The sequence below is a fragment of the Mastomys coucha genome, unplaced genomic scaffold, assembly GCF_008632895.1.
Source record: "Mastomys coucha isolate ucsf_1 unplaced genomic scaffold, UCSF_Mcou_1 pScaffold14, whole genome shotgun sequence".
Taxonomy (NCBI): Eukaryota; Metazoa; Chordata; class Mammalia; order Rodentia; family Muridae; genus Mastomys; species Mastomys coucha.
This window is the reverse complement of record NW_022196896.1, coordinates 88,925,805-88,948,869: the sequence shown is the minus strand read 5'-3', so window position 1 is coordinate 88,948,869 and position 23,065 is coordinate 88,925,805. Positions and strand designations below refer to the sequence as shown.

At 46.2% G+C, this 23,065-nt stretch overlaps 1 protein-coding gene across 4 annotated transcripts in view; it reads right to left on the bottom strand.

Annotated features, from left to right (window-relative positions):
* Nrp2 (neuropilin 2) overlaps positions 1-23,065 on the bottom strand; it is a 119,182-nt gene that overhangs the window by 86,468 nt on the left and 9,649 nt on the right. For all 4 annotated transcript variants that reach the window (XM_031367701.1, XM_031367702.1, XM_031367698.1 and 1 more), the window contains exon 2: positions 15,093-15,270. In XM_031367701.1, the coding sequence (XP_031223561.1) occupies positions 15,093-15,270 (178 nt within the window). The remainder of the gene's footprint in view (positions 1-15,092; positions 15,271-23,065) is intronic.

Below are 23,065 nucleotides of genomic sequence, written 5' to 3'. Positions count from 1 at the left end.
GAGAGAGAGAGAGAGAAAGAGAGAAAGAGAGAAAGAGAGAAAGAGAGAGAAAGAGAAGGGCGGGAGGGAAGGAGGGAGGGAAGGAGAGACAGAGACAGACAGAGACAGGGAGAGAGAGAGAGAGAGAGAGAGAGAGAGAGAGAGAGAGAGAGAGAGAGAGAGAGAGAAAGAGAGAGAGAGAAAGAGAGAGAGAGAAAGAGAGAGAGAGACAAGAGAGGCACCATCTCTCCCTCCCATCATTTGGAAAATGTGGAAAACCTTTCTGTGTCCAAATCTCACTGTCCCAGTAGGTCACCCAGGCTAGGCTGGCTACTGCTGAAGGTGTAGAAGGCTCCCCCTGGGTAAGGCCCTTGTGTAGAGCAGTTTAAGGTGTAGGCAGGGTCTTGCCTGCCTTTCTAGGTGCACATCTATCTGTGAGGAGGGGTTTTATACCTAAGGCACAATCTTTAGGTCCCTATAAGGATATTCTCCCCAACCTCAGGATTTGCATCTACACATAGGAATGCCTGCACCCCAGGAAACCACTCACTGGCAGAGGGGTCCTGCCTCCCTTCATGTTATGCTTGCTCCACAGATGTTTATGACACAGACTGAGAGTATTCTCAACCCCTGGTCCCTTGTCCTTTCTTGAGTCTCTCATACTCATTAGCTCTGTCCATGCCGGTTCCAACCTTTCAGGCCTTAAGTGCAAATGTCACTCCCAAGGCCTCTCCAGACTTTCTCGGTCAGGTGGCATACCCTCATTTGTTCATCGCCTTCTGGAGAGGGTTAGCCTATATATGTGTCTATTTGCTTAGCCCCATCTCTTGTACTAGGGAGGAAGCAGGATGAGGCCAGACTTGGCTCTTCATTGGTAGATTTGGGATATTTTGGGGTCCTTGGTGCAGGCAGGGATCACTGTGTATTGAGGGAATAAGCTAAGCCTGCATTTGCAGTTGGTACTGTGTGTTAATATGATGCTTTTCCACTGGGGTGATGGGTCGGTCCCTGGTGTACCTTCTGCCTCTGCACCCCAACACATCCACTGAGCTATTCTGGTTGTATGTGAAAACCTAAATGTTGCTTCGTGACACAAAGACATGAAATATAACATTTTGTGGAGAAGAAACATCTCAAATCCTGCTGACAGCATTTTCACTATTAGCGGCAAACAAATCAACTATAATTAAAATGCTGTCAAAGTGATTGGAGATTTTTCTCACACTTTCAAAGTTCCATATTTCATGAGTGGATTATCCAGGCCAGAGAATTTACCACCTCCCGGAGTGCCTTTCTTCCAGGAAGCTCAAAGACAGCTACAAACACTGTCTTATTAATCCTTACATTAAAACCTGCAAGGGAAAATGGGAGGAAATGCCATCACAGTTGCTTGCAGCTCCCAAAAACCTCCCAACAAAGAAGCCATCTGAGACACACGGAGGCTGCAGGGCGGGTCTGCACAGTGTTGAGGTCTCTGGCAAACACAGGCCCAGAGCCAGGCCACCTGCTTCTTGGGTCCAGCCTTTACGGAGAAATTGGCTTGATTACAGAGTAGCTCTTTTTAAAGAAGTACATTTCATTTCCTTGCATTTCTAACTTCCATTGTTACCACTCCTTTAGTAAGTAAATCAATGGAAAGTGACCATATTTTATTGAGCAATTGCTAGGGAGCTAGACCCCCCTCCAGTTTAGATATCGTGTCATTTAACTCTAACTTAATACATACTGGGCTGGTCATGATCACCACTCATTTGGAGAAGCACAGATGGAGACTCAGGTTAACAGCCCAAGGTGATGACCGGGAAAAGTCAGAGGGAGGATTTGAGCTCACGTGACCTCACTCTGCCACACAGGCTTCACCTCCTTCCCCTTTCTTCACTGGAAACACCAGATTGCCACAGCACAAAAGCAGGAGCGGGACCAGGAGGGAAGAAACCTTCCTTCCCCAGGCTTCTACAAAATGGGCAGAAGCATGGAGCGACTTCACAGAACCCTGCTCTTTTTTTTTCTCAGTCATTCTGATTAAACAAAGCCCACAGGGTGTGCCAAAATTAATAGACAGATCACCAAAGGGAACAGGGAGCAGATTTGAAATGCATGGCTTCAAGATTTGCCCAGTGGAAATGCAGCTCATGTGTTCAGATGGGATAACGCATTAATTTCTGTAAGTGCAGTATTTTTATAAGTGTGTGTACGCCCGAATGTGAACATATGGCCCGTCGAGTGAGAAAATAGGATCCAGTGTATTTATAAGAGCTTCAAGTACCATCCACATATTCTAAAGTCCACAAATTTCCAATATGGTCCATGTAGGAGTTTCAGTATAATCTTGCACTGAAGTTTTGTATCTTCCCAGGCAGGCATATTTTTCTAAGGAAGGGCTCTGGTGACAAAGCCCACCTGAAATTATTATTACACAGATCCATGTCCAAGAGAGCATGATGAACTCTGGGAAGGAAGCTTTTCAGGCAGAGCCAGTTAGTCCGAGGCATTAGTTACTACTTATCTGTGAAACCACAGATAAGATACTTACTCTCTTTGTGTCTCAGTTCTTCATCTATAAAATGGGAATAATAATACCCTACCCTTGGAGCTGGTTAGAAGGACCGGAAAGGTACAGTCAGACCCAGCACGGCGCCAGATGCCTCAGAGATGGCTATTTTTATTATAGTCACCATGTTAACAGAGCATGGTGGTGAGAGATGAGCTGCATACCTTACATACACACACACACACACACACACACACACACACCACAGAGCATCTTGAAGGCAGAGAAAATGACATGAAAAACCATAGCTACAGCCTCTCTACAGTCCTGGTGCTGCCAACCTTGGGGGTACGTTTCCACGAGTCTACCTCTTACCTAAATCTGTGTAGTTGAATTGTTGAGATTTATTTCAGTCTTGAAGTTCTGAGCCTGGGGATCTGGGCCCAGGGTGCCAGGGATGGGTTCAAAGCCCCTTATCTTCTATTTACTGTTTTTTTTTTTGCTTATTTTTAAACAGGATCTCCTATTTCTGGTTGAATGTTCTGTGTAAGCAAGAATGGCCTTGAACTCTTGACCTGCTTGCTTCGATCTCCCAAGTGCAGGGACTACAGGTGTGTTCTACCATGTCCAGCTTATGTAGTACTGGGAAGTGAACCCAGAGGCATTGTGCATTCTGGGAAAACATCCTACCAACTGGGCTCCATCTTCAGTCAGAAAAATTCTCTATCCATCCATCCATCCATCCATCCATCCATCCATCCATCCATCCATCTATCATTTATCTGTCTTTAAATGGTGTTGGACTTAAACCCAGGGACTGAACACTGGGACACCACACGACCACTGACTGATACCTCCAGTCCTCATTCCCTGTGTCTGGAGCAGTGAGGCCCTCATCTTGTCAAACCGAGGCACACAATTAGCTCAGCACACTGGCTGACACACAGTCAGTCTTCAGTGAGCAGATGTTGTCCCCGCTGCTATTATTGTCATTATTACTCATCTACCTCTAAAGCCTCAGTTTTACCACTCGCTTCTACCACTAGAGGGTTGTTTGTGTGTCTGCACTAGGGCCCAGTGCCTTTTGCACAGCAGCTGTGTGCAGTTGCACTTTCTTCCTTCGTTTCTTCAAGCCACAAATCTCCGATGTTTGCAGCTCTTCGTCTGCGGTCCCCTCCCAGCCAGGGTCACCACGCTCATTAGGAGGGAGGAAATCTGACCATCCAGCAAAGGAAATATGCACAGAGAATAACCCAAAACAAACGGGAGGAGTTATTCTAAAAAACCTTGAAGGCAAGAAAGTGGAAACTGCAAATACCATCTATTTATAATCACTGCTTGTTTTTCCCCAGAAGCCGCGGGATGATGGAGGGGCCCTGGGACCTCATTGTTCCTTGGGTTGCAAGCTGCCAAGAACCCTCTCAACGTGAGGAAGGAGGCTGCTCCAGACATGGTGTCTGATAAGTTTTCTGAGGGTCACTTTTAGAAAACGGAGGGCACACAACAAAGCCAGTGGCACCCCTGCCCTGCCGTGAAGTTGCACACTGCTCCCCACACTGCCCTGGCTTCCCAGCAAGGTACATTCCTGAAGCCACATAGCCAACAGATCTGCACCAGCGGGTACTCCAGAGGTTGCCTGGATGGAAAACGTTTGCTTATGGAAGGGGTGATTTTAAGGCCTCTGGTGAAGTTGAAGGCTTGAGGCTGGCTCTTTTCAGCATGATTGTCAGAGCTTCTTTTTTTATGACTATAGAATCCTCATTCTTTAGCTTCAACTTCAAGAGCCCCTTGCTAGCGTTTTTTGTAATGATGCCAGGGTACAAAGTTGGTAGCAAGGGCCCATAGTTTACGTCTACTTTCTCCTCAGCGGCAGCAGTAGCAGCAACTCAAACTCTGATGTTGAAAGTGAAACCTAATAGAGTCAGGAGTTGCTAAGTTGTCTCATGCTGGCCTGGGTCTATCATGCTGTTCTGCCTTGGTTTGCCTCACCTCATAAATGGGCACGGAGCTCATCTCTTTACCTCTTGGGACCAACTAGGGGCATAAAGTAACTGCTAGTCATTGAGGGCAAATCAGAGCACGTCATCCTGGGCCCCTGGTGTGCTGGCAAGCATCCCTCCACTTGGCTGAGAGAACAGCTCCCGCTGGGTAAGGAGCTCACTACCTCTGCCTCCCGAAGGAGCCAATTGTAAGAGAGAAATCATAGCCTCCCCATCTGTCCGAAAAATGGAAGCCCGCTGGGAGCAAGTATGCCAGGCGCCAGGGAGCCAATCACTAGGTCAAAGTTCATCTGAGTTTTCTGGGGATAAGATCCCAGTCATCTTACAATTCCCCTAGCCTCTGTCACAAGACTTGAAAGACACAAGACGTGTCTGAAAAATGTGCTATGAGGAATTCCAGGACAGGGGCAGTTTGGGAGCAGGTGGCAGATGTGGCAGCCAGATTTTTGGATCCTGTTCTCTTGGCGTTTCAGGTTACAGAGAGCTCAGAGCTTCCCCTGGCTCTAGGGGCAAACTTGTCACTACTGTGTGGAAAGCACCGGGGTGTGGAAATGACAGTTCCACACTAATGTCCAAGCAGGAAGGGGCAGCAGCCACGCCAGGGTGGAGATTCTGAATGTAGCCCTTGGTGACCAGTCAGCCGGAACTGTTTCCTCCTCTCAAAGTGCCACTTGGATGCTGTGTTCGGATATGCATCCTGAAACACGGTGGCGGCTATCGGAGCAAAGCCAGACTGGGTCAGGAATGCAAGTCACAGGCCTGGCCTCGCTGCACAGTGGAAATGCATGTGTTAAAATCCAGCGTTTGCTGGGCGTGGAAGTAACACTAGGAATATAGGGTGCTGTTAGATTGAGTCTCACCGGACCATGAAGAAATATGTCTAGAAAGTGCACAAGCGTCTATAAGAAGAGAAGCAGGTCGCGGGAAGTTTCCAAGCTAGATGGTGACAGTATGGGTTGCACTGTCCCTAAAGGACTTATTTTAAGCAGGCCACTTGTGGTGGGTATGCATCAGCTGGTTGGCTGGTCACCATATTGTGATGCCCATGGCATGGAAAAGACGTTAATGCTAGGGATGAAGTGTAAGAGCCACCTGTGGAAAAGAGGCTTGCTGAGGAAAATAGTGAAGACCCCTCCACCCCAGAAAAGAAGTCCATACTCCAGGATTTAACCTAGCAGCCCGCCCTGCAGCTGGACGGAGTCTTGCATCTGGCAGGTCCTCAGTTTTCTGAGGAGACCCCCCAAAATAATAATAATAATAATAATAATAATAATAATAATAATAATAATAATATACTTTCTTACCCTCCCACAGTTCTCAGAGGATGACACACAGATAAATCACTTTGAACTTTCAGATGAAAGGTGTTCCATAAACCCCAGGTCTCATCAACTGTAATTGTTCCAGTAATTATTTTAATGACGATAATGGGAGAAAGGAGGTGGGGCAGGAAGAAACCTCCTACCTCAAGACAAAAGAGAAACTCTTCCATTCAAACCTGTGCCGTGTTTTTTTTCTGGTCTTAGGCTGTCCCCATGCCTTTCAAACGGCCAGTTCCTGGGCTGAGATATTATTTACTGCTTTCTTTTCCAATAAAACAATTATTTGTTCCACGGTTCTCCCTCTCAGCCCCTCTCCACTGTGCCTGACTTGGCCCTGACAGCTCAGCTATGAACTGTTTACATGTATCGCTCACCCGCCCAGAATCTGGTTCAGCTCCATTGACACTAAAGGCAGGGGCATTCTCTGTGTGTGAGGAATCAATTACTTCCGCTGACACTCTATTACTGGCCTTCACATTTTCGGATTCCAGATGGAGGGAAAAGGTGGTAGTGGTGGGGACCCAAAGAGGGTGGTGAGCGTGTGTGTGTGTGTGTGTGTGTGTGTGTGTGTGTGTGTGTTAGTGGTAAATGTTGGTGTATGTATATGTGTGTGTGTGTTTGTGTGTGGTGTATGTTATGTGTGTGCTGTGCATGTGTGTGTGCAGTGTGTATATGGTGTATGCCTGTGCGTGCATGTGGTATGTGTGGTGTGTGTATGTATGTGTGTGTGTGGTATGTATATGTGTGTATGGTGTGTGTTGGGTTGTGTGTGGTGCATGGTGTGTGTATATGCTGTGTTTGTATGTGTGGGGGGGGTAGTATGTGTGTGGTGTGTGTGTGTGTGTGTGTGGTATGTGTGGTGTGTGTATGTGTATGGTCTATGGTATGTATATGGTGTGTATTTGTGTGTGTGTGTGTTTATTTATGTATGGTGTGTGTGGTATATGGTTTGTGTATATATGTGGGGTTTATGTGTGTATGTGGGGTGTGTGTGTGTGTGTGTATGGTATATGCCTATGTGTAAGTATGATATGTATATGTGTGTGTACTGTGTGTCTGTGGTGTGATATGTATAGGTGGGGTGTTTATGTGTAGTGTGTGGTATATGTGGTGTTTGTGTGTAGTGTGTGGTGTGTGGTGTGTGTGTGTGTGTGTGTGTGTATGTGTGTGTATGTCTGTATTTGTGTGTGTATGTAGGAATCCAGGCAGATGATGAGGGGTAGATGGAGACTATTGACAGAATCAGGCCTCCAGCTATGTCCTTTAAGACATAGAAAGACTTCTCTTTTCTTGACTGCCTTGCAGGCATCCACAAGTGACCTCCTGGCAGGAAGAGGCAAAGCAAGGTTATAAAAAGAGGAAAGGAAAGGCTTGTGGGATTCTAACGGAATCAGAGCCCAGCACACCCTGTGCTGGACAGCAGGTGACTACTCTCAGCACATTGAAACAGGCATACAGAGGCAGCTGAGGGCCGTCCGCCTTCCAATCCAGGCCTCCTGTAATACCGGTGTGCTCTGCCGAAGCCTCAGCAGTTCTTTCCGGTCAGCGGGAATAATGCTGGTCCTGAGCCTGGTCCTGAGCCTGGTCCTGAGCCTGGTCCTGAGCCCACAGCTTGCTATGGGAGATAAATGTAGATCACGTGTGATGCCTCTAAGAACAATGGATCTTCGCTATTGTCTAACTGATAATCTCCCCCCACAAACACACAGCTTGACCTCTAACATATAGAACTGAAAAATTCCCACAACAGTCCACGGTGCTTGACTACAGAGCCACGAGAAAGGCTTTATGCAATCGTGTGCTTTTTCTTTTACCATGTGGTACTCTTGAACCCAAGCCAAACCTGGGTCTACTTCTTACTTCTTTTCCTTAGTTTCTTAAAATTTAATCTTGACCCAGCTAACTTTTTTTTTTTTTTTCAGGAATTTTCCTTCTAGGAAAAAAATGTTTGATTATGTAAATTGAATGCAGCCATCTATTCTGCAGTCAACTAGGATGGGTTGTGAGCCAAAAGGTCTCATAATGAAGGGTGATTATGAAGGTTTCGGGTTTTTTTTGTTTTTTGTTTTTTTTTTTTTTCCCTAAAAGACAAGACAAGGGCTTGTATGTGTGATAATTTATCTAGGCATGAATAGGAAAAATGGAATTAAGTTATCTCTTAAGTGTCTCTCATCAGGGTCTAAATCTCCTCACCAATAAGACAGACAACAAAGAGAATGGATTTTTTTTTTTTTCTACAGGACTCACGACTACAGGAAAACACAATTCCCTCTGTAGAAAAGACAAATGTCTTGACATGTTATCTCTCCTTCTATGCTTTACCTGCTCCACACCTTTATCTGTCTCACAGTCCCTCAGAATTTCTTAAGACAGCCTGCCGGTGTAATTAGATGGGAGAATTACACAGAGTTACATGGGGCGAGATGCTGGCCCTCTGGGATCTCTAGGCTTCAAGAAGGTGCCAGGGCTGAGAGGCAAAGCAAGGGGGATCGTGTAGGATAAAATCTCAAGTGATTTTCTCAATCAGAAGATAAAATGCATTGTTAAGAAAGACAGCCACACTGAAGCTGGCTTGCATGGAGAACGTTGGTGATTGCAACATCGAATATTTAAAAACAAACAGCCAAAAATAACCCTTGTCCCAACTGCTCTTTAACCTTGGAAAGAGGAGGAGAAGATTCTGTGGGCTGTTGTTCCCCACTTCTTGGGTGAGCTGAAGTTGCAGGGCAGAGGGAGTCCTTGGTCAAGGTTGTGGAGGGCGGGTCAGCTGGTAGCTGGGTTCTGGCTAATGTGGCTGGTAGTACTATTGCACCAACTCCCAGAGGTGGGTCTGTTTCTGTCATTAGGTGGTTGTTGCAATACAGAAAAATACTAATGCTCACCGGATCCTTGGAGAATGGGGATATTTCTGTGGTGGGCAGGCAGTAAATCTGTCACCATGTCATGAGTAATCAACCCTAGGGTCCCTCCTCCCGAGCCAGCACATGGCATCCTCTTGCACCTCAAAGACTGGCTCTGTTTTGACTTCAGGGGATCCCAGATGAAGCCACACCTCCAATTCCGTAATTTGATTTCTCAAAGAAAAGAAAAGGGATTTAGGATCTGGATAGGAGTAAGATGATGAGGACTTAATCCAGATTGTTACTCGGACTTTGCCAGAACAAACCACACTCAAGGACATCTGGACATAGGGATCTAGGCTGAAGAGATGTCACAACCGCAGGGAGGGTGGAGCCATAGGCTCCCCATAATCCCAGCCTTTCCTGCTTCCTGCTCTGGGTCCCTCTCCTAAGGAGGTGGGGGAAGTCGCCTGGCCAGGAAATAGAGTTAAGTAACATCGGCAGACACCTTGTTTTTGCCAGGAAGAGGGTTTGTATCAAGAGTCATAAGGGCAGCCTTCTCTTGCCCCTGCCCTTACGGCACTCATAGGGAAGGAAATGAAGGTCAGCCATGTTTATGACTGTACTTCCCAGAGCTACCGACAAGCTCTCTCTTCAGGTGGTTCAGAGTGCGACCCTCGCGCACATCCTCTTTTGCTGGTTGACTCCTCTAGGGTCAATATAGGCATCTCCTCTTCCAGGGAGCCTCCCCTCGTCTTCCAGCCTAGGCTGGATCTGGGTACTGTGGACTCAGATGACAGACTGCCATCGGGGGAGGGGAAGGCAGACAGCATGTGATTCAAGAAGCACAGACTGGAAAATAGGGTTCGAATCCCTATCCAGCCCCTTCAGAGGGCAGGGCCTGAGGGTGGCTTGCCCTCTGAAAGCAAGATGCTTCATCTGTATGGGGGTGAGTAGCCACTTCATAGGCTTTCCTGTCACTATCGAGACAAAGACAGAAAGGTGCCAATCCACTGCCAGGCTCAGATGTGCTGTGGCAGCTGGGACAGTTCGACCTCACCACCTCCTACTCTGGAGTCCCAACGTCTATCAGGTCAAAGGGTGCAATTTACCAACCCCACGTATTTCCAAAACTGGCCATCAAGTTTGGCAATAAGTAGATGCTTTTTAAGCACTCCATGGGCACAGAGTGAAGGCCTATGGCCATTTGGCTGGTGACAGACACGGTTAGTGACATGTATAGCCCAGATTCTATCATCTCTGTCATTCCTTTGTAATCTCAGATGGAAGAATGGGAAAAAACCAGACCTGCTTGCCTTCCAACACAATTCATATCACAGTTCATATCAAGTATGCCCTGGCGTAATCAGTGGCAAGACATCAATACAAGAAGTATGGGCACATATCCACTGAGTTCTCTCTCAGGCTAGGTGCTGTAGTTCATAGATGGGGTATTGGGATCTGTGCCATTGGAGAGCTTACCCCTCAGGACGTGTGATCAAGGTGGCTTGGAGCAGGAGCCAATAAAGGACAAGGAGACTGAGCCAGGAGCCCCAGGGAAGCAGGGGTTGGAAAGGAGGGACAGCGGATGCCATGGGAGCTCAGGGAGACCTCATACAGACGGAAAGCTATGCTTGGTTGCTGGGAAATGCTGGCTGTGTATTGGGTACATGGAAGCTTTGACTGCTCGACACGAAGGGACCAGATTACTGAGGTCTGGTTTCTCTCCCCTGTTTAGCATCGTGGTTAATTTATCAACCCAGGAATCTGCTACTTGTTTTAAGGGACAGACACATCTTCTAAGATTTAGAGGGACCCTCTGTGGTAAGTAAACACAAGCACATTTTGTTTAGCTAGGACACTTGGCAAGAGACCAAATACCCACACTCAGAATGTAGGGGACTGGGAAGATCAGAAGAAACAGGAATCTAAACCAACGCTGAGAACTATGGGTGCTGTGTTATGCTCAGTCGGGGTTGGGGGGTCAGTCTTCAGGCCGTCCTGACTCTGTCATGGTCTTGGCTGAATGAAGCAAATAAGAAGTGCTGGCCTTGAATTTGTACTGACTTAGGGTTGGAATCTTGAACTACAGGACCTAATCTTTGGCATAGACAGCAAAGATCTTCTACGGCAAAATTGATACATATAAAAAATAAAGGCAAGTCAAAAGAGAGAGGCTGTATGAGTAAGGGTACTCATAACAAGAATTGAAAGTAAGAAGTATGAAGAGAAAATAGTCTAGAGTTTCCCATGACAGAGGCATTTAACGAGCTTGCTAACTTGCTGGAATAACGCAAATGAGGCACAACAAAGTACTTGTTGTCATGGTTTAGGGGAAGGGATAAATGGAGGACTTAAGCCTTTTAAAAGTTCAACAGAAATTCGAATGTAGATTGAGGAGGCGGCTTGGTGGTTAAGCTCTTGAGGTGATCTTGAGCTCAGTTCACAGCACAATCATCTGAAAGCTCACAACTGCTTGTTCACTCTGGCTTCAGGGGATCTGGCGCCCTCTCCTGAGCTCTGCCGGTACAGCATTCAAGTGCACACATCCTCAAATGCATATCAGATCCAAAGAGGACATTAATTCGCCTTCATTGTACACGAAGAAGTGACGTTTAGAATTGCCATCCTAAATCATCAAGAACGAAAAACGACTCTCCTTGTTTGTTGGCTTTGTTTAAGAAAAACAGGGAAGTGAGGCATGTGATTTAAAATGTTCAGGACGTCCACCGCAGGACTCCACCCAGAGAACCAGTTCTACAATGGGCTTCGCTTTGACACGAAGGAGGTGATTTTGTTCTGAATCTATGTAGACTTACTTGTGAGGTGGCCTAAGAAATGTTCACAGCTTCCTAGTTTTCTAATTTGCCCAAAATATTTTCAAGATACCTATCTGCAAAGTACTTGTTCTTTCACAGAACTAGGTCTTGATTTTAGTTACTTTTAATTGGGCCTCTACAACGGTGTGTGTGTGTGTGTGTGTGTGTGTGTGTGTGCGTGCGCGCACGTGTGTGTGTGTGTGTGTGTGTGTGCGCGCGCGCGCGCGCGTGTGCATGTACGTGTGTGTGTGTGTGTGTGCGCGCGCGCGCGCGCGTGTGCATGTACGTGTGTGTGTGTGTGTGTGTGTGTGTGTGTGTGTGTGTGTGTGTGTACACGCATGCACATGCACACCAGGCCTGCTTGAAGACTGGTGAATAAGTTGTGTAGGATAGCATGTTGGCAGATGTTTTTAAGAATGCATACAGTTCAAAGTTTAGAAATGGAAAAATACTCAGCCTTGTGTGTATGTTTCTAAAACCATAACGCTGAGCCCTCTGGCTGATGACTCAAGCGAATGGCCTCTCTCTGTCTGCCAAGGCGGAGGCCTCCTGGTATCTTCTGCTCCCAAGGGGATGATGTGACTTCTTTCTGTTTGCCCAGACAGCCCTGAGTCCCGTCGTCTTTTTGTCCCTTGACACAGGTAGCTGCCAATGCCACAGTGGCCTCTGCTTCTGCCTGGAGTGGCTACTCAGTCCCCAGGACAGTATGCTGGGGCTCAGGCTTTGGTTCCCTGTGGACAGCCTAAGGGAGGAGGTAGGCAAAGCTAGGAGAAAGGGTGGCTTTGGATTGCACTGGCACAGAACAGCTGACGCCCGTGAGTGAAATTTTCCAAGCAGACAGCAAAGCTTCAGTGGAACGAAATGAACAAGCGGTGGTCAGGAAAAGATCTGTCTGTCTGGGCTTTGCTCATTGACAGCCTAGACCTTCTGGAATGGAGACTTTAAGGTACACAGAGGGGAAAAAAGGCTTAGGTACCACAGACCAGAATAATCCTCCCTGGAAGGGCCCTGGTCTTAGGTCAGAGGCCATATTTGTAGTTCATTTCATGCACAGAAAGCAGAAGAGACAACGTGGGCAGGCATGTGGGCTGTGCCCTTTCATTTCCTCTTTCTTCTCCAAGTTGTTGCTCACTCACAGATGAGCAGCAGAGGCAATTTTCTGTGGGGAGAGGTGTCTGCTGCATAAACTTTGAGGTAAACAATTGAACATGTCCCCAAAATGCAAAGAAGGAGGGGACTGATTTCCTTTGATAGCAAATTATATATATATATATATATATATTACAAATATATATATATATATATATGTATATATATATATATATATATATATATATTGCAGCATGGAAGAGAAGGAGTCAAAAAAAAGAGTGTAAGAATAAGAAAAAACTTCCAGGATTTAATGAGATGAAGTGTTCCTTTCACGAGAAAAGTAGAGCTAGCAAGCCCCTTGTTCTACATGCAAATGATCGCGAGTTTGAGAGGCTGAGGGATCAGATACAGCCTTCTAAATATAAAAATTAATGAGAGAGACAGAAGAAGATGGGGAGTGGGGGAGCCGTGGCGGGGTGGGTGAGAACTGAGAGTGAGGGTAAGTAGACCTAGAGGAGCCTTGCCTACAATTTGGCACTAGGGGGAAATAGATTCCAGAAAGATTTTCTTTCTGACCCCTGTGACCTTCTAGGTTGCAGCCAGCAGCGAGGATGGGGAGTGTGGAGGAAAACAGGAAGCTAGTTAGGACAGGCTGAGAAGCCGGGAAGAGAGCCTGTAACTTGCTTGTTTCCTCTCTTCAGACTCCAGCAAGGGAGAGGTTTATGTCCTTCTGCTAGACACCAAGTTCCCTCCACCCTGGGGGCTGGGTCCTGGGGCTGGGTCCTGGGGCTGGTGTGTGCTTTCCCAGCCTTTTACTCTACACAATATATTTGGAGCTTTGCTCATTGCCATCTGAATCCAACCTTCTAAAAAGCTAGGCCCTTTCTCCCTTGTCATCGTGAATATCCATAAAATGGCCTCTTAGCAATTTCCCCTCTAGATTTCGCTAGGATCAGCAGAACTGAATTTGGCCCTCCATCCAGAGAGGTGCTTAGTCAAGTTCCTCTGAGCTCATTCTCAAGCACCCTGTGCATTATGCTTCAGTTGACGCCAACCTTCTGCAGCTTAGCCAAAGACTCCGGGGCCCCAAAATTCTTTTTAACAGAGCTGTTCTAACCCAAATTCTTTGTAAACTTCGCTGCTGGGGAAGTGGAATCCTGGGATGCTGAGTCAATGTGTCTAGTGTGTCTGTGTAAGACAGACAAAGGAGGAACTGATGTGCAATGTCATCCAGGCAGCCAAGACTGGCCCTGGAATTAGAAACCCTATCCTGTGACTCTTAGTCACATGCGGCATCCATCCGGGAAACTCTTTAGTTTTCAGCACAGACTACCTCCTGTTAGAAGGAAACCATTCTGTAGGTGCAAAGTGGTCCTGGGAGTATAATAAGGACAGCAGTTCACCAGACCTTGGAGTCTAGTGCTAGTTACGGAGGAGCCTTGAGCCCGGCAGAGGATGTGATGGCCTGGACCGAAGCCTGCTCTACATTAAAGGCCAGGAGTGTCTCCTATTCTCTTATACCTGTCCCACCAGCTGTCCCCTTATTAATTATCCAGGACTCCCAACGCCTTGGTCACAGGAATGCTTGGAGTACTTAGGTGTCATGTGGACACTGAACAGTCACCAGAACTTACAGTACAAAGACCAAAAGTGTCATTGCTTATTTTTTTCTGAACTGAACACTTTCACTTTTGATTCATGAGGAAAGCACAAAGGACAGAGGTCTAGAGACTCCTCAGCCATCTCTATTATTGACATGACTATCCTGCCTGTTTCCCCTCGTGGGCACAGCATCTGAAGAGCAATTCTTTGACTGTCTGCATCTCCAAGGTGGCTGAACTGATGTCCTGTTATAAGATCGGCTGGGGCACCTTGAGTAACTGACTCAACCTCTCTGTGTTTTAGGGTTCTCATGTCAACATGAAGATCATGAAGGCACTGGCTTCCCAGGGCTGAGACAAGAACTGAGTGGCTTAATTATTTGTAAAGCAATTAGAACTGTTTGTAGAAGGAATCTATACCTGCATCGTTGATAGTAACCTGTGCAGCGTGGACATCAAGAATCAATTGGAGTCTTAACCCTTCCTTCATCGAAGCCGTATTTCTTACTCGTTTTGAGCAATGAACAGTGCTTCCAGAAAGCAATAAGCCAATCCCCATTGCTGGATACTTTTGAAGATCCAGCTACCATTTTACTAGAGAAGCTGGTAGGACTCCCTGATGAGTCAGCAATTAAAATGGGGGGAGCCCTCCAAAGGAAGGTACATCACAGACACAAGAAGTGCGGTTTGTAGCATGCTTCTTGCCCCCACGGAAATTCTTTCCACTGCCAACCTACAGAGAGGGCGCCACTGTTTTCCATACCTCATTCCAGAAGGTTCTACACAATACCACGGAATCAGACCCATCCTACCTCTCCTAAAAGCTAATGCCATGTTTACGTGGCCCTCTGTGGCTAGGGCCCACAGCTGCCCTTCAGTGAGAGAAAGGATAGAAGATAAGAGCAGTGGCCCTGTGTGTATGTCCCCAGTCAGCAGGGCTGTACTTACTTGCAGTCGTGTTTCTCGATTTCGAAGTGAGGGTTGAAGTTGAGGACAATCTTCTGGTTGGGTTCGGGGGCATAGACAACCCACTCACAGTTCTGGTGGGAGGGATAGTCCTGGGGGTAACCTGGGGAAGTGATGTAACCAGCGTCTTTGGAATTCAGCCGACCTCCGCAGGGTGGATCTGGAAGAGAGAACACCACCAAAAAACTTGATCAGATATAGCCTTCCCTCCACAACTCCTCCCTCCCAGTGGCTGATCACAACCGCTTTAAGGGCCTTTTACTGCAGTCCGGGAGACTATTTCAACTCTCCTTCTAATCACTCCCCCTCCCCCAGACAGAGACATACACACAGACACACACATAGACACACAAAGGAACACACACACACACACACATACATAGACACGCACATAGAAATACAGACACACACACCTAGGCACACACAGAGACACAGACACACACACAGACACACATAATCACATACATAGACACACACACAGGCATATAGATACACACGCACGCACGCACGCACGCACGCACTCCAGAAGATATTTCGACTACTTGGCTAGAGATTATGAAAACAAGAATATACACTTAGGACTCCTCCTTCCCGCTTTTTCCTGTCTCCCTTTCTTGGCCCATCTTCCTCTCTTCCTTCAAGCCTCCCATCTCTATCTTTGTCTCATAAATCCTTCATTTTAGTTGGTGTCTCTTTGCCTGGCACAGTCAGCCAGCAGCCGGGCTCCAGGACCTGACAATCGTGGTTTTGTGGTACCAACCCAAGAGCAAGCCTGGCAACAATTAGGAGAGGTGCGAAGAAGCACTTTCAGCTTAGGGCCAGAATAGGCCCTAGAGGGTGATTTCAGCTTGTTTTTAAAGAAACTCCCCCAAAACATTTAATTCCACACACACCACAAATTTGATTTATTATTTCATTATACACCCAGTGGAAGAATCTGAATGGAGGAATCCGCTGGCTCCGATCTCAGTATTTGCACAAAGGTGCTTTGTGTGGGACGACCAGACCCCTTAGCTTTCTCTGTGATTTCTGCCCACTGTCCCTCTGGCTTCTGTCACCACCAGAGTGTGCTGCTGCTTTGTCAAGATACCCAAAAGGAAAGGCAGAGGCAGGGGAAGGGCTGGCTCCCCCTCACATCAGTGCCTGGTTGGAGGTAAACAGCCTCTGTGGGCCAGGAGGGAAGAGGCAACCTTCAAAGGCAGAGAAGGTAGGTGATGACATTTGGAGAATCTAATCTACCCAAGAGGGAACTCCTGCAATCCCTAGCAGGGGTTGGGAAGTTAAGGGGGTGGGTTGCTTAATACCACAGTAAGGGAGCCCGAGAGGCACACAGGAGACACAGGAATATTCTGAAGCCTTCGTGAACGTGGCATGTCTCTGAGCATCAATCACGATTTAATATCGCCATCTGCATGGACCAGCATGGGCCCGTGAATTATGTATTACAGCTCAGCAGATACCCTCCAGGACGGGGGTCTTTCTCCTGTGTTCCCTCAAAGAGGGAATGGGTCATGCATTTTTAACTCTACAGGTGCACTTTACCATCCCCTGTGTCTGTTGGCATTACTGTCTTCCAGCCCTCTGCTGCAGACTGCCAGCCTGACAGGCTTTAAATGCATAAATGATAGGCATGCTGCACAATGGCGGTAGGACACAAATCCACACAAGTAGCCTTTTTGGCATCTAGCTTCCGAGGGCTCAAACTGTGCCGGGTTGAACTGCCCAGAATCTAATGGATTCAGGTCCATTCCCTACTGGGTGGAAAACAAAAGTGAGCTGTTTCCTCAGGCTAACAGCTACCATATCATCCTCTACCTAATGACCCTGCATCCTCCCAGGCCTGGAGGACAATGGGTCCACCCCTCCCACCCAGATGCAGCCACCTCCCCTCTCCCCTGCCTCTACAGCTCATGCCTGCAGGCTTTGCAGGCGCCCCAAAACACTCCCCCAACCCAGGGCACCAGTATCGTCCAGCTGGTCATATGGAGGCTCATCAGTCTTGGCTTATGTGGGTGAACGGGGCTGGGAGAAGCCCTCTGTAGAGGCAGATAGATGGGTGGGTACTTAGATACACTAGGTTTTGTTTATTTTTGGCTTTTGTTTGTTTGGTTGGTTGGGTTTTTTGGCCAAACTATCAGAGACAGGAATTTTCTGCTGGGCCAGCCCCCTGCTGTTTATTTTTGCAGAAAACTGCCCTGCCTCACCCCTTGGAGCTCCTGGAGGAAACCTGAGCGAGCAGAGCTCCTGTTCAGTTACCCTCATGGTTTCCCCATCACACAAGTCATCCCCTACCCCCCCCATCCCTGCTTTTCTCCAATTACTCTTTACCACAAGACTTTCTCCCCTCAGCTTCTTGCGCTTTCAGCAATTAGTCCATGCACGCAGATCAGCAGTGGAGACCTGAGCAAAACTTTCCTTACGGAAAGGTTTCCTCTCTTATCTATACTCAGTATAATTACAGTCCCACAAAAGAAATTTTGTTCAACTCTGCTATGCCCTATAGCCAATAGTCTGCAGTCCTGCGGCTGAAATTTATTAATGGAAAGACAAAGGGCAACTCCACTGTCATTCCTCTGCCTCCCACCCCCTCCCCATCTCATCTTTATCAGAAGAAAATTAAGCCACTTAATGAAGCATCTGTGGACTCCTTAACATCTGTCTCAGTTGTGTGTTGTTAACCTTTTCAATACCCATATATTTATAAATGGGCATTCTTGCTTAGACCGCATTCACACACTCTGATACTAAACTCCCAGCAATTACATATACATGTCAGCAACTCGAGCTCCAGCCCTGTACACACACTTACGCCCTCTCATAAAATATCACACATCATTTTGAGAAGACGTATATCCACAAAGACAAACACTAGAATGTCTGTCTCTATTTTTCTTGGAGGGAAGAGAGTTCTTGAAAGACAGCGGTAAAAGCTGGAAGAAAACGCACTAAATCCTTCTAAGTCTCTTCTTGATAACTGATGTTTTCATTTCTAAATGGGGGTGGGCTTGCATGTCTTAAGAACAAACTCGCCCCAATAAGAATTGCCTAGAGTTTCTTATGAAGAGCTAGATTGTCCATCTAGGCCTTTACTGCGCTCCAAAAGAAGTTCATCGGTGCTTTCTGTCTGGTCTCAGAGGCATCAGACCACGAGGAGAAACTTGAACTCAAGGGCAAACTCCTTAAGGCCAATATCACACTAGAAAGAGGGACCAGGCTATGGAAGCCACTGAGCCTGTTTGGTGAGCTGACCTGGGGCCTCATTTTGCAACTATTTTGTGCACACCTTCCACCTGGGGCAAACTTATTTCCCAAAGAGAAACAACAAAATCTCTCTGGGAGGGAAGCTTGAAGCTGGGTCAGAGGACAGTGGGTTAGAGGTCACAGTGGGAGGCCTCTACACAGTAACTTCTGAGGAAGCAGGAGCGAACTCTTTCAGCCACAGAGTTTAGATTTCTCCCTCAGAGTGAAGACTTAGGTGCTTTCATGTGAAAAATAAAATGCCAAATATATACTGTTTAAAATTTCCCTGGCCCTGCTTGTCTCGGTATAGTTATGCTGATCTTGCCTATGGGTTTCCTGACCCATCTCCCAAGATAAAATAATTTCCCATCCCTTCGCTTAGGCCCTCCTAGAGAGCCTGAATTAAGACCAAGCTTCTTGGCAATATTTGATATTTAAAAAGCTTTAAGAAGGGGCAGAAAAAGAACCCTTACAAATCTAGTCTGCCATCTAGGAAATATAATTGGAATTGCTTTAAAGGAAAATGGTATTACCTGAATTTGGCGATATAAATCAGGGCAGACCATGGTGAGAATCTTGTCTTTTTAAAAAAAAAAAAAAAGATTATGTGTGTGTGTGTATGTATGTATGTATGTATATGTGTATGTATGTATGAAAGCACTACATATATGCATGAGGTTGTTGGAGTCAAGAAGAGGGCATCAGACTTCCTGGAACTCTCCTGGAGTTACAGATGGTTGTGAGTCACCTTGTGAGTGCTGGGAACTGAAACTGAGTCCTCTCTGTAAGAGTAGAAAGTCCTTTGAAGCCTTTAGCCATCTCCCCAGCCCCCTGTGGTGAGGCCTTTTAAATAATCAGAATTCTGCCACTTTGCTTCAACAGGCAGAATCCTGTGACCACAGGTGAGAATCAAATAGATCACAAGTTAATTGAAGGGATAGACAGTGTGAACAGGGACACCTGGCAGTTGGCTGACTCTGGAGTAGTGACTATCAAAGGTATTGTGTGTGCACGCATGAATGCATGCGTGTGTGTGTGTGTGCGTGTGCGTGTGTGTGTGTGCGCATGTGTGTGCGTGTGTGTGTGTGTGTGTGTGTGTGTGTGTGTGTGCGTGCGTGCGTGCGTGCGCGCGCGCGCACTTGGCATTGACAAAAGGGGAATAAACTTACTCCTTCCTTACTCGAGTGGGGCCTTTCTAGGTACTACTTTTATATGTTTAATTTGATGTGTGGATTGTATTAGGTGTGTAGTTATCACATTTTTATGTTTTAAGAAGTGGTACTTTTTCCCCTTGGATGCTCCAAGGGAAGGAGCCAGACACTAAAGAACATCACTTTGGCTTCTAAGCTCTACTCTCATTTCTCAGGGAATTCGCTAGGACCTCCTGGACCTGTTTGAAATCCACTGAGCTAGATTTCTGTGATTTTTAACATGGGAAGATTAGAGACATCTATTTCTTATGTGGGTAGCCCCACTTTTCTGTTGCTGCCTCTTCTGGGGTCTAGTTATCAGTGGTCAAAGACATTGCTGTGCCTTGATAATTCTCCTTCTAACACACAGGTAGGAGGTCAACAGCAGCCTAACACTGTTGTTAAGTCACTTACTTTGTTACATTACAGACTCTCACACAGCATCATCAAAAGAAGAGTACATTAACTATAGATAGATAGATAGATAGATAGAGTACATCCATATACTTTTATTTTGGTATGCTATTATAATTGTTATACTTTATCATTAGCTATTGTTAATTTTTTAGTATGCTTCATTTATAAGTTATATTTTGTCACAGATATTATGCATAGGAAAAAGTGTAGTCTATTGAGTTGGGCATTATCCATGGTTTCAGGTATCTGCTGGGAGCGCAGAACAATTCCTCACAGGGATGCAGAAGTTAGTGTATACTTGGGGATTGCTATATACCTGTCTCACTTCCCTTGGAAACTTTTTACAATGTATTCTTTACTTACAACATAATCCCATCCTGCCCTTAATCCCACAACAGTAGTTTCATCCAATTATTCATAGCAAGGCACAGAAGATACTCTTCTTCCTCTACTTAAAAACAGAGGAAGCTGCCACCTCCCCATGTCACTGTCCCTAGATGTTTAGGGGCGGTTCACTAGAACAGCAGTGGGTGGGGATGAACAGCTCCGTAATCAAGTGGCAAGCTGTGTGGCCTTGGGTGACTTAGGCCACCATGCTGGGACTGCATCCTCTCAGGTGAAAGGTTATTTCCAGTTCTAAGATCCAAAGCCCATATCATGAGCTGGGGGAAATTCCTAGAACCTGTAGATTGATCTCAAAGTCAAAGGAGCCTCTTCCTTTTGAGACAATAGGCTGCTTGCTCAAGGCATTACCTTCTGCTTTATTTGCTTGGTAAGGTGGAAGCAAAATGCTAGGGACCGCATGTGAGCACTTCCGTCTTGCATTATGGAGAGTTCAAATGTCTCTTTTAATCACGTTAGCTGTACTGACGTGAGCTTCTTAACTGTCTCTGCGGCTGCTTATTTATAAGTATTATGAACACACGGTTCTCTGTGTGAGCCCATGAACAGGGATGCGTGAAGAGAAGACCAAAAGCACTATCATCAAATCCCCCACCCAGACCATCCAAGGCCCTTGCTTGGGCTTTTAACCAAGTTTTGATCACCGGCTCAGGATAAGCTCCTTCAAAGAGTTATTTCTTTGAGCTGAGGCTAAATTTTGTTTTATTCAAAGTGACTTCAGCCCGTCACAAGACAGTCTCATAAAATCTGTGTCTTGGCTTAAGCTGGGGAGAAATGAGCCAATCCATCAGCCAGGAATGCGGCAGTTTGACCACTTCCTCAGGCAACTGGGAGAGGGTGCCATCTATTCACTTTATGGGGCTGGGTGGCAGTGAGCAACGCACTCCTGGAGGTACAGTAAATGAGAATCTCCCTGAACTTTTGCCTTGATAAAAGTTCAAGATCTAAATAAAAGAGCCATCTGGTAAGGGAGGGGAGACAGGGAACTGGAAGCAAGAGAAGTCAGCTCTTACTCAAGGAAGGCAAGAGGAAAGGAAGCAAGCTGTCTTCCACTACACCGCCATCTTGCCTAGGACACAACTGGAAGATGGGAGTAGAGACAGGGCCTCGGGAATGCCTCTCCCACATTTAATCGGAAAATGTAAGTTTGATGGGATCCCCTCCCCTGACTTCGAATCATGCCACCTGTGGTAACCTTGTGATTTGTCATCTTAGATCATAAGCAAATGCAATTCCAATAGGGCAGCCGATATAATATCATTAGTTTATATTTATGTCTGCTTTTTCCCAGACCTCATTGCAAATGCTGTTTTGATGCCATTGATAGGAGATCTGGGATTACAAATCTTGACCATTTTAACAGACATTTGGGAAAGGAAACAGAAGACAAATAATTTTGAGGTTCTCCAAAAGCCAAAGGAAGGAGGATGGCTAATAATATATATATATATATATATATATATATATATATATATATATATATTTCCAGCTATTTTGATGAACTCAGGTTGAAATGTCAATTGCTCCCTTTAGGCTAGCACATGAAACTTGAAGCCCCTGGCCTTGCAAATTGGGCCTTGCATTAAGCCCAAGCCACGATTTCTAAACTTTATTGGCAATCATTTCTAACCATGTATTCTAAACTGCAGCTCCCCTAAACAAACTCAGCGTGTCTCTGTTCCCACTTTTCTTTCCCCCTGAATGTCTTTCCCTTACTGATAATCTCACTATATAGATATGACCCTTCCTCACCTCCACACCAGGACTGCCAAAGACTATCACCCACCCCCTCCTCTATACCTTAAAAACTGCGGTCTTCTAAGAGACCTTAAGACTTCAGATGACCTTATCCACCAGCCTCCTGAGGCCAAGGATCCTTCCTCATCCATCCTTGGCAAGCCCTATGAGATCAAATCCAGAATCTTTCCCACCAGTCACAGTCAATGAGATTTCAGCAACTGATGGATTAAGATGGACCTAGCATAACACCGAGTGTATCACTAGATATCAAAAATTCATTTTACCACAAATTGTAAAACACCAGCAACCGCCTTTCCTTTCCTATCCTCAACTGCTATTAAATACAGATTTTAAAAACGGTGCATGAATCATCTGAGATAATAGCATGCAGCCATAGATCGAGATGATCTTAATGTGGGCTGGGTCTCTATGGACACCCTAACTCTAGCAAATGATGAAGACCATCGAAACACGTTATAACTAGCCATAAACAACACTGTTTTCTGAAGCTTGTGGTTGATTGTTTATTGTTTGCTGTTCCTCCTCACTCAAAAGGACAACTTCTAAATATTTATTTATCAGTAGCACTTGCAAGACGCAAAAAAACTCTAAGAACGTCATCAGTGAGACAACTGATGGTATTGGATTTTCTCCTACGTGACTTCAGCCCGCCTCTGTCCACTGAATCTGTCCTGTGCCTTTATCTCTGGCTCCTACTGTGCCTTCAGGGAACATCTGCTTTATTTTTCCCCATCTATTCTCACAATTATTATTATCATTTGGTCCAGTAATTTGCAATTCCCTTTATCTTCTTCTAGGACTGGCTCTCTCCAGAACCTAATTGCTAGTTATCAGAACATCTTTGGGGGCTGGGACCAGATTACCAGACTCTCCTGTCCTCTCCTCTCCTCTCCATTCTTCTCCTCTCCTCTCCTCTCCTCTCCTCTCCTCTGCTCTCCTCTCCTC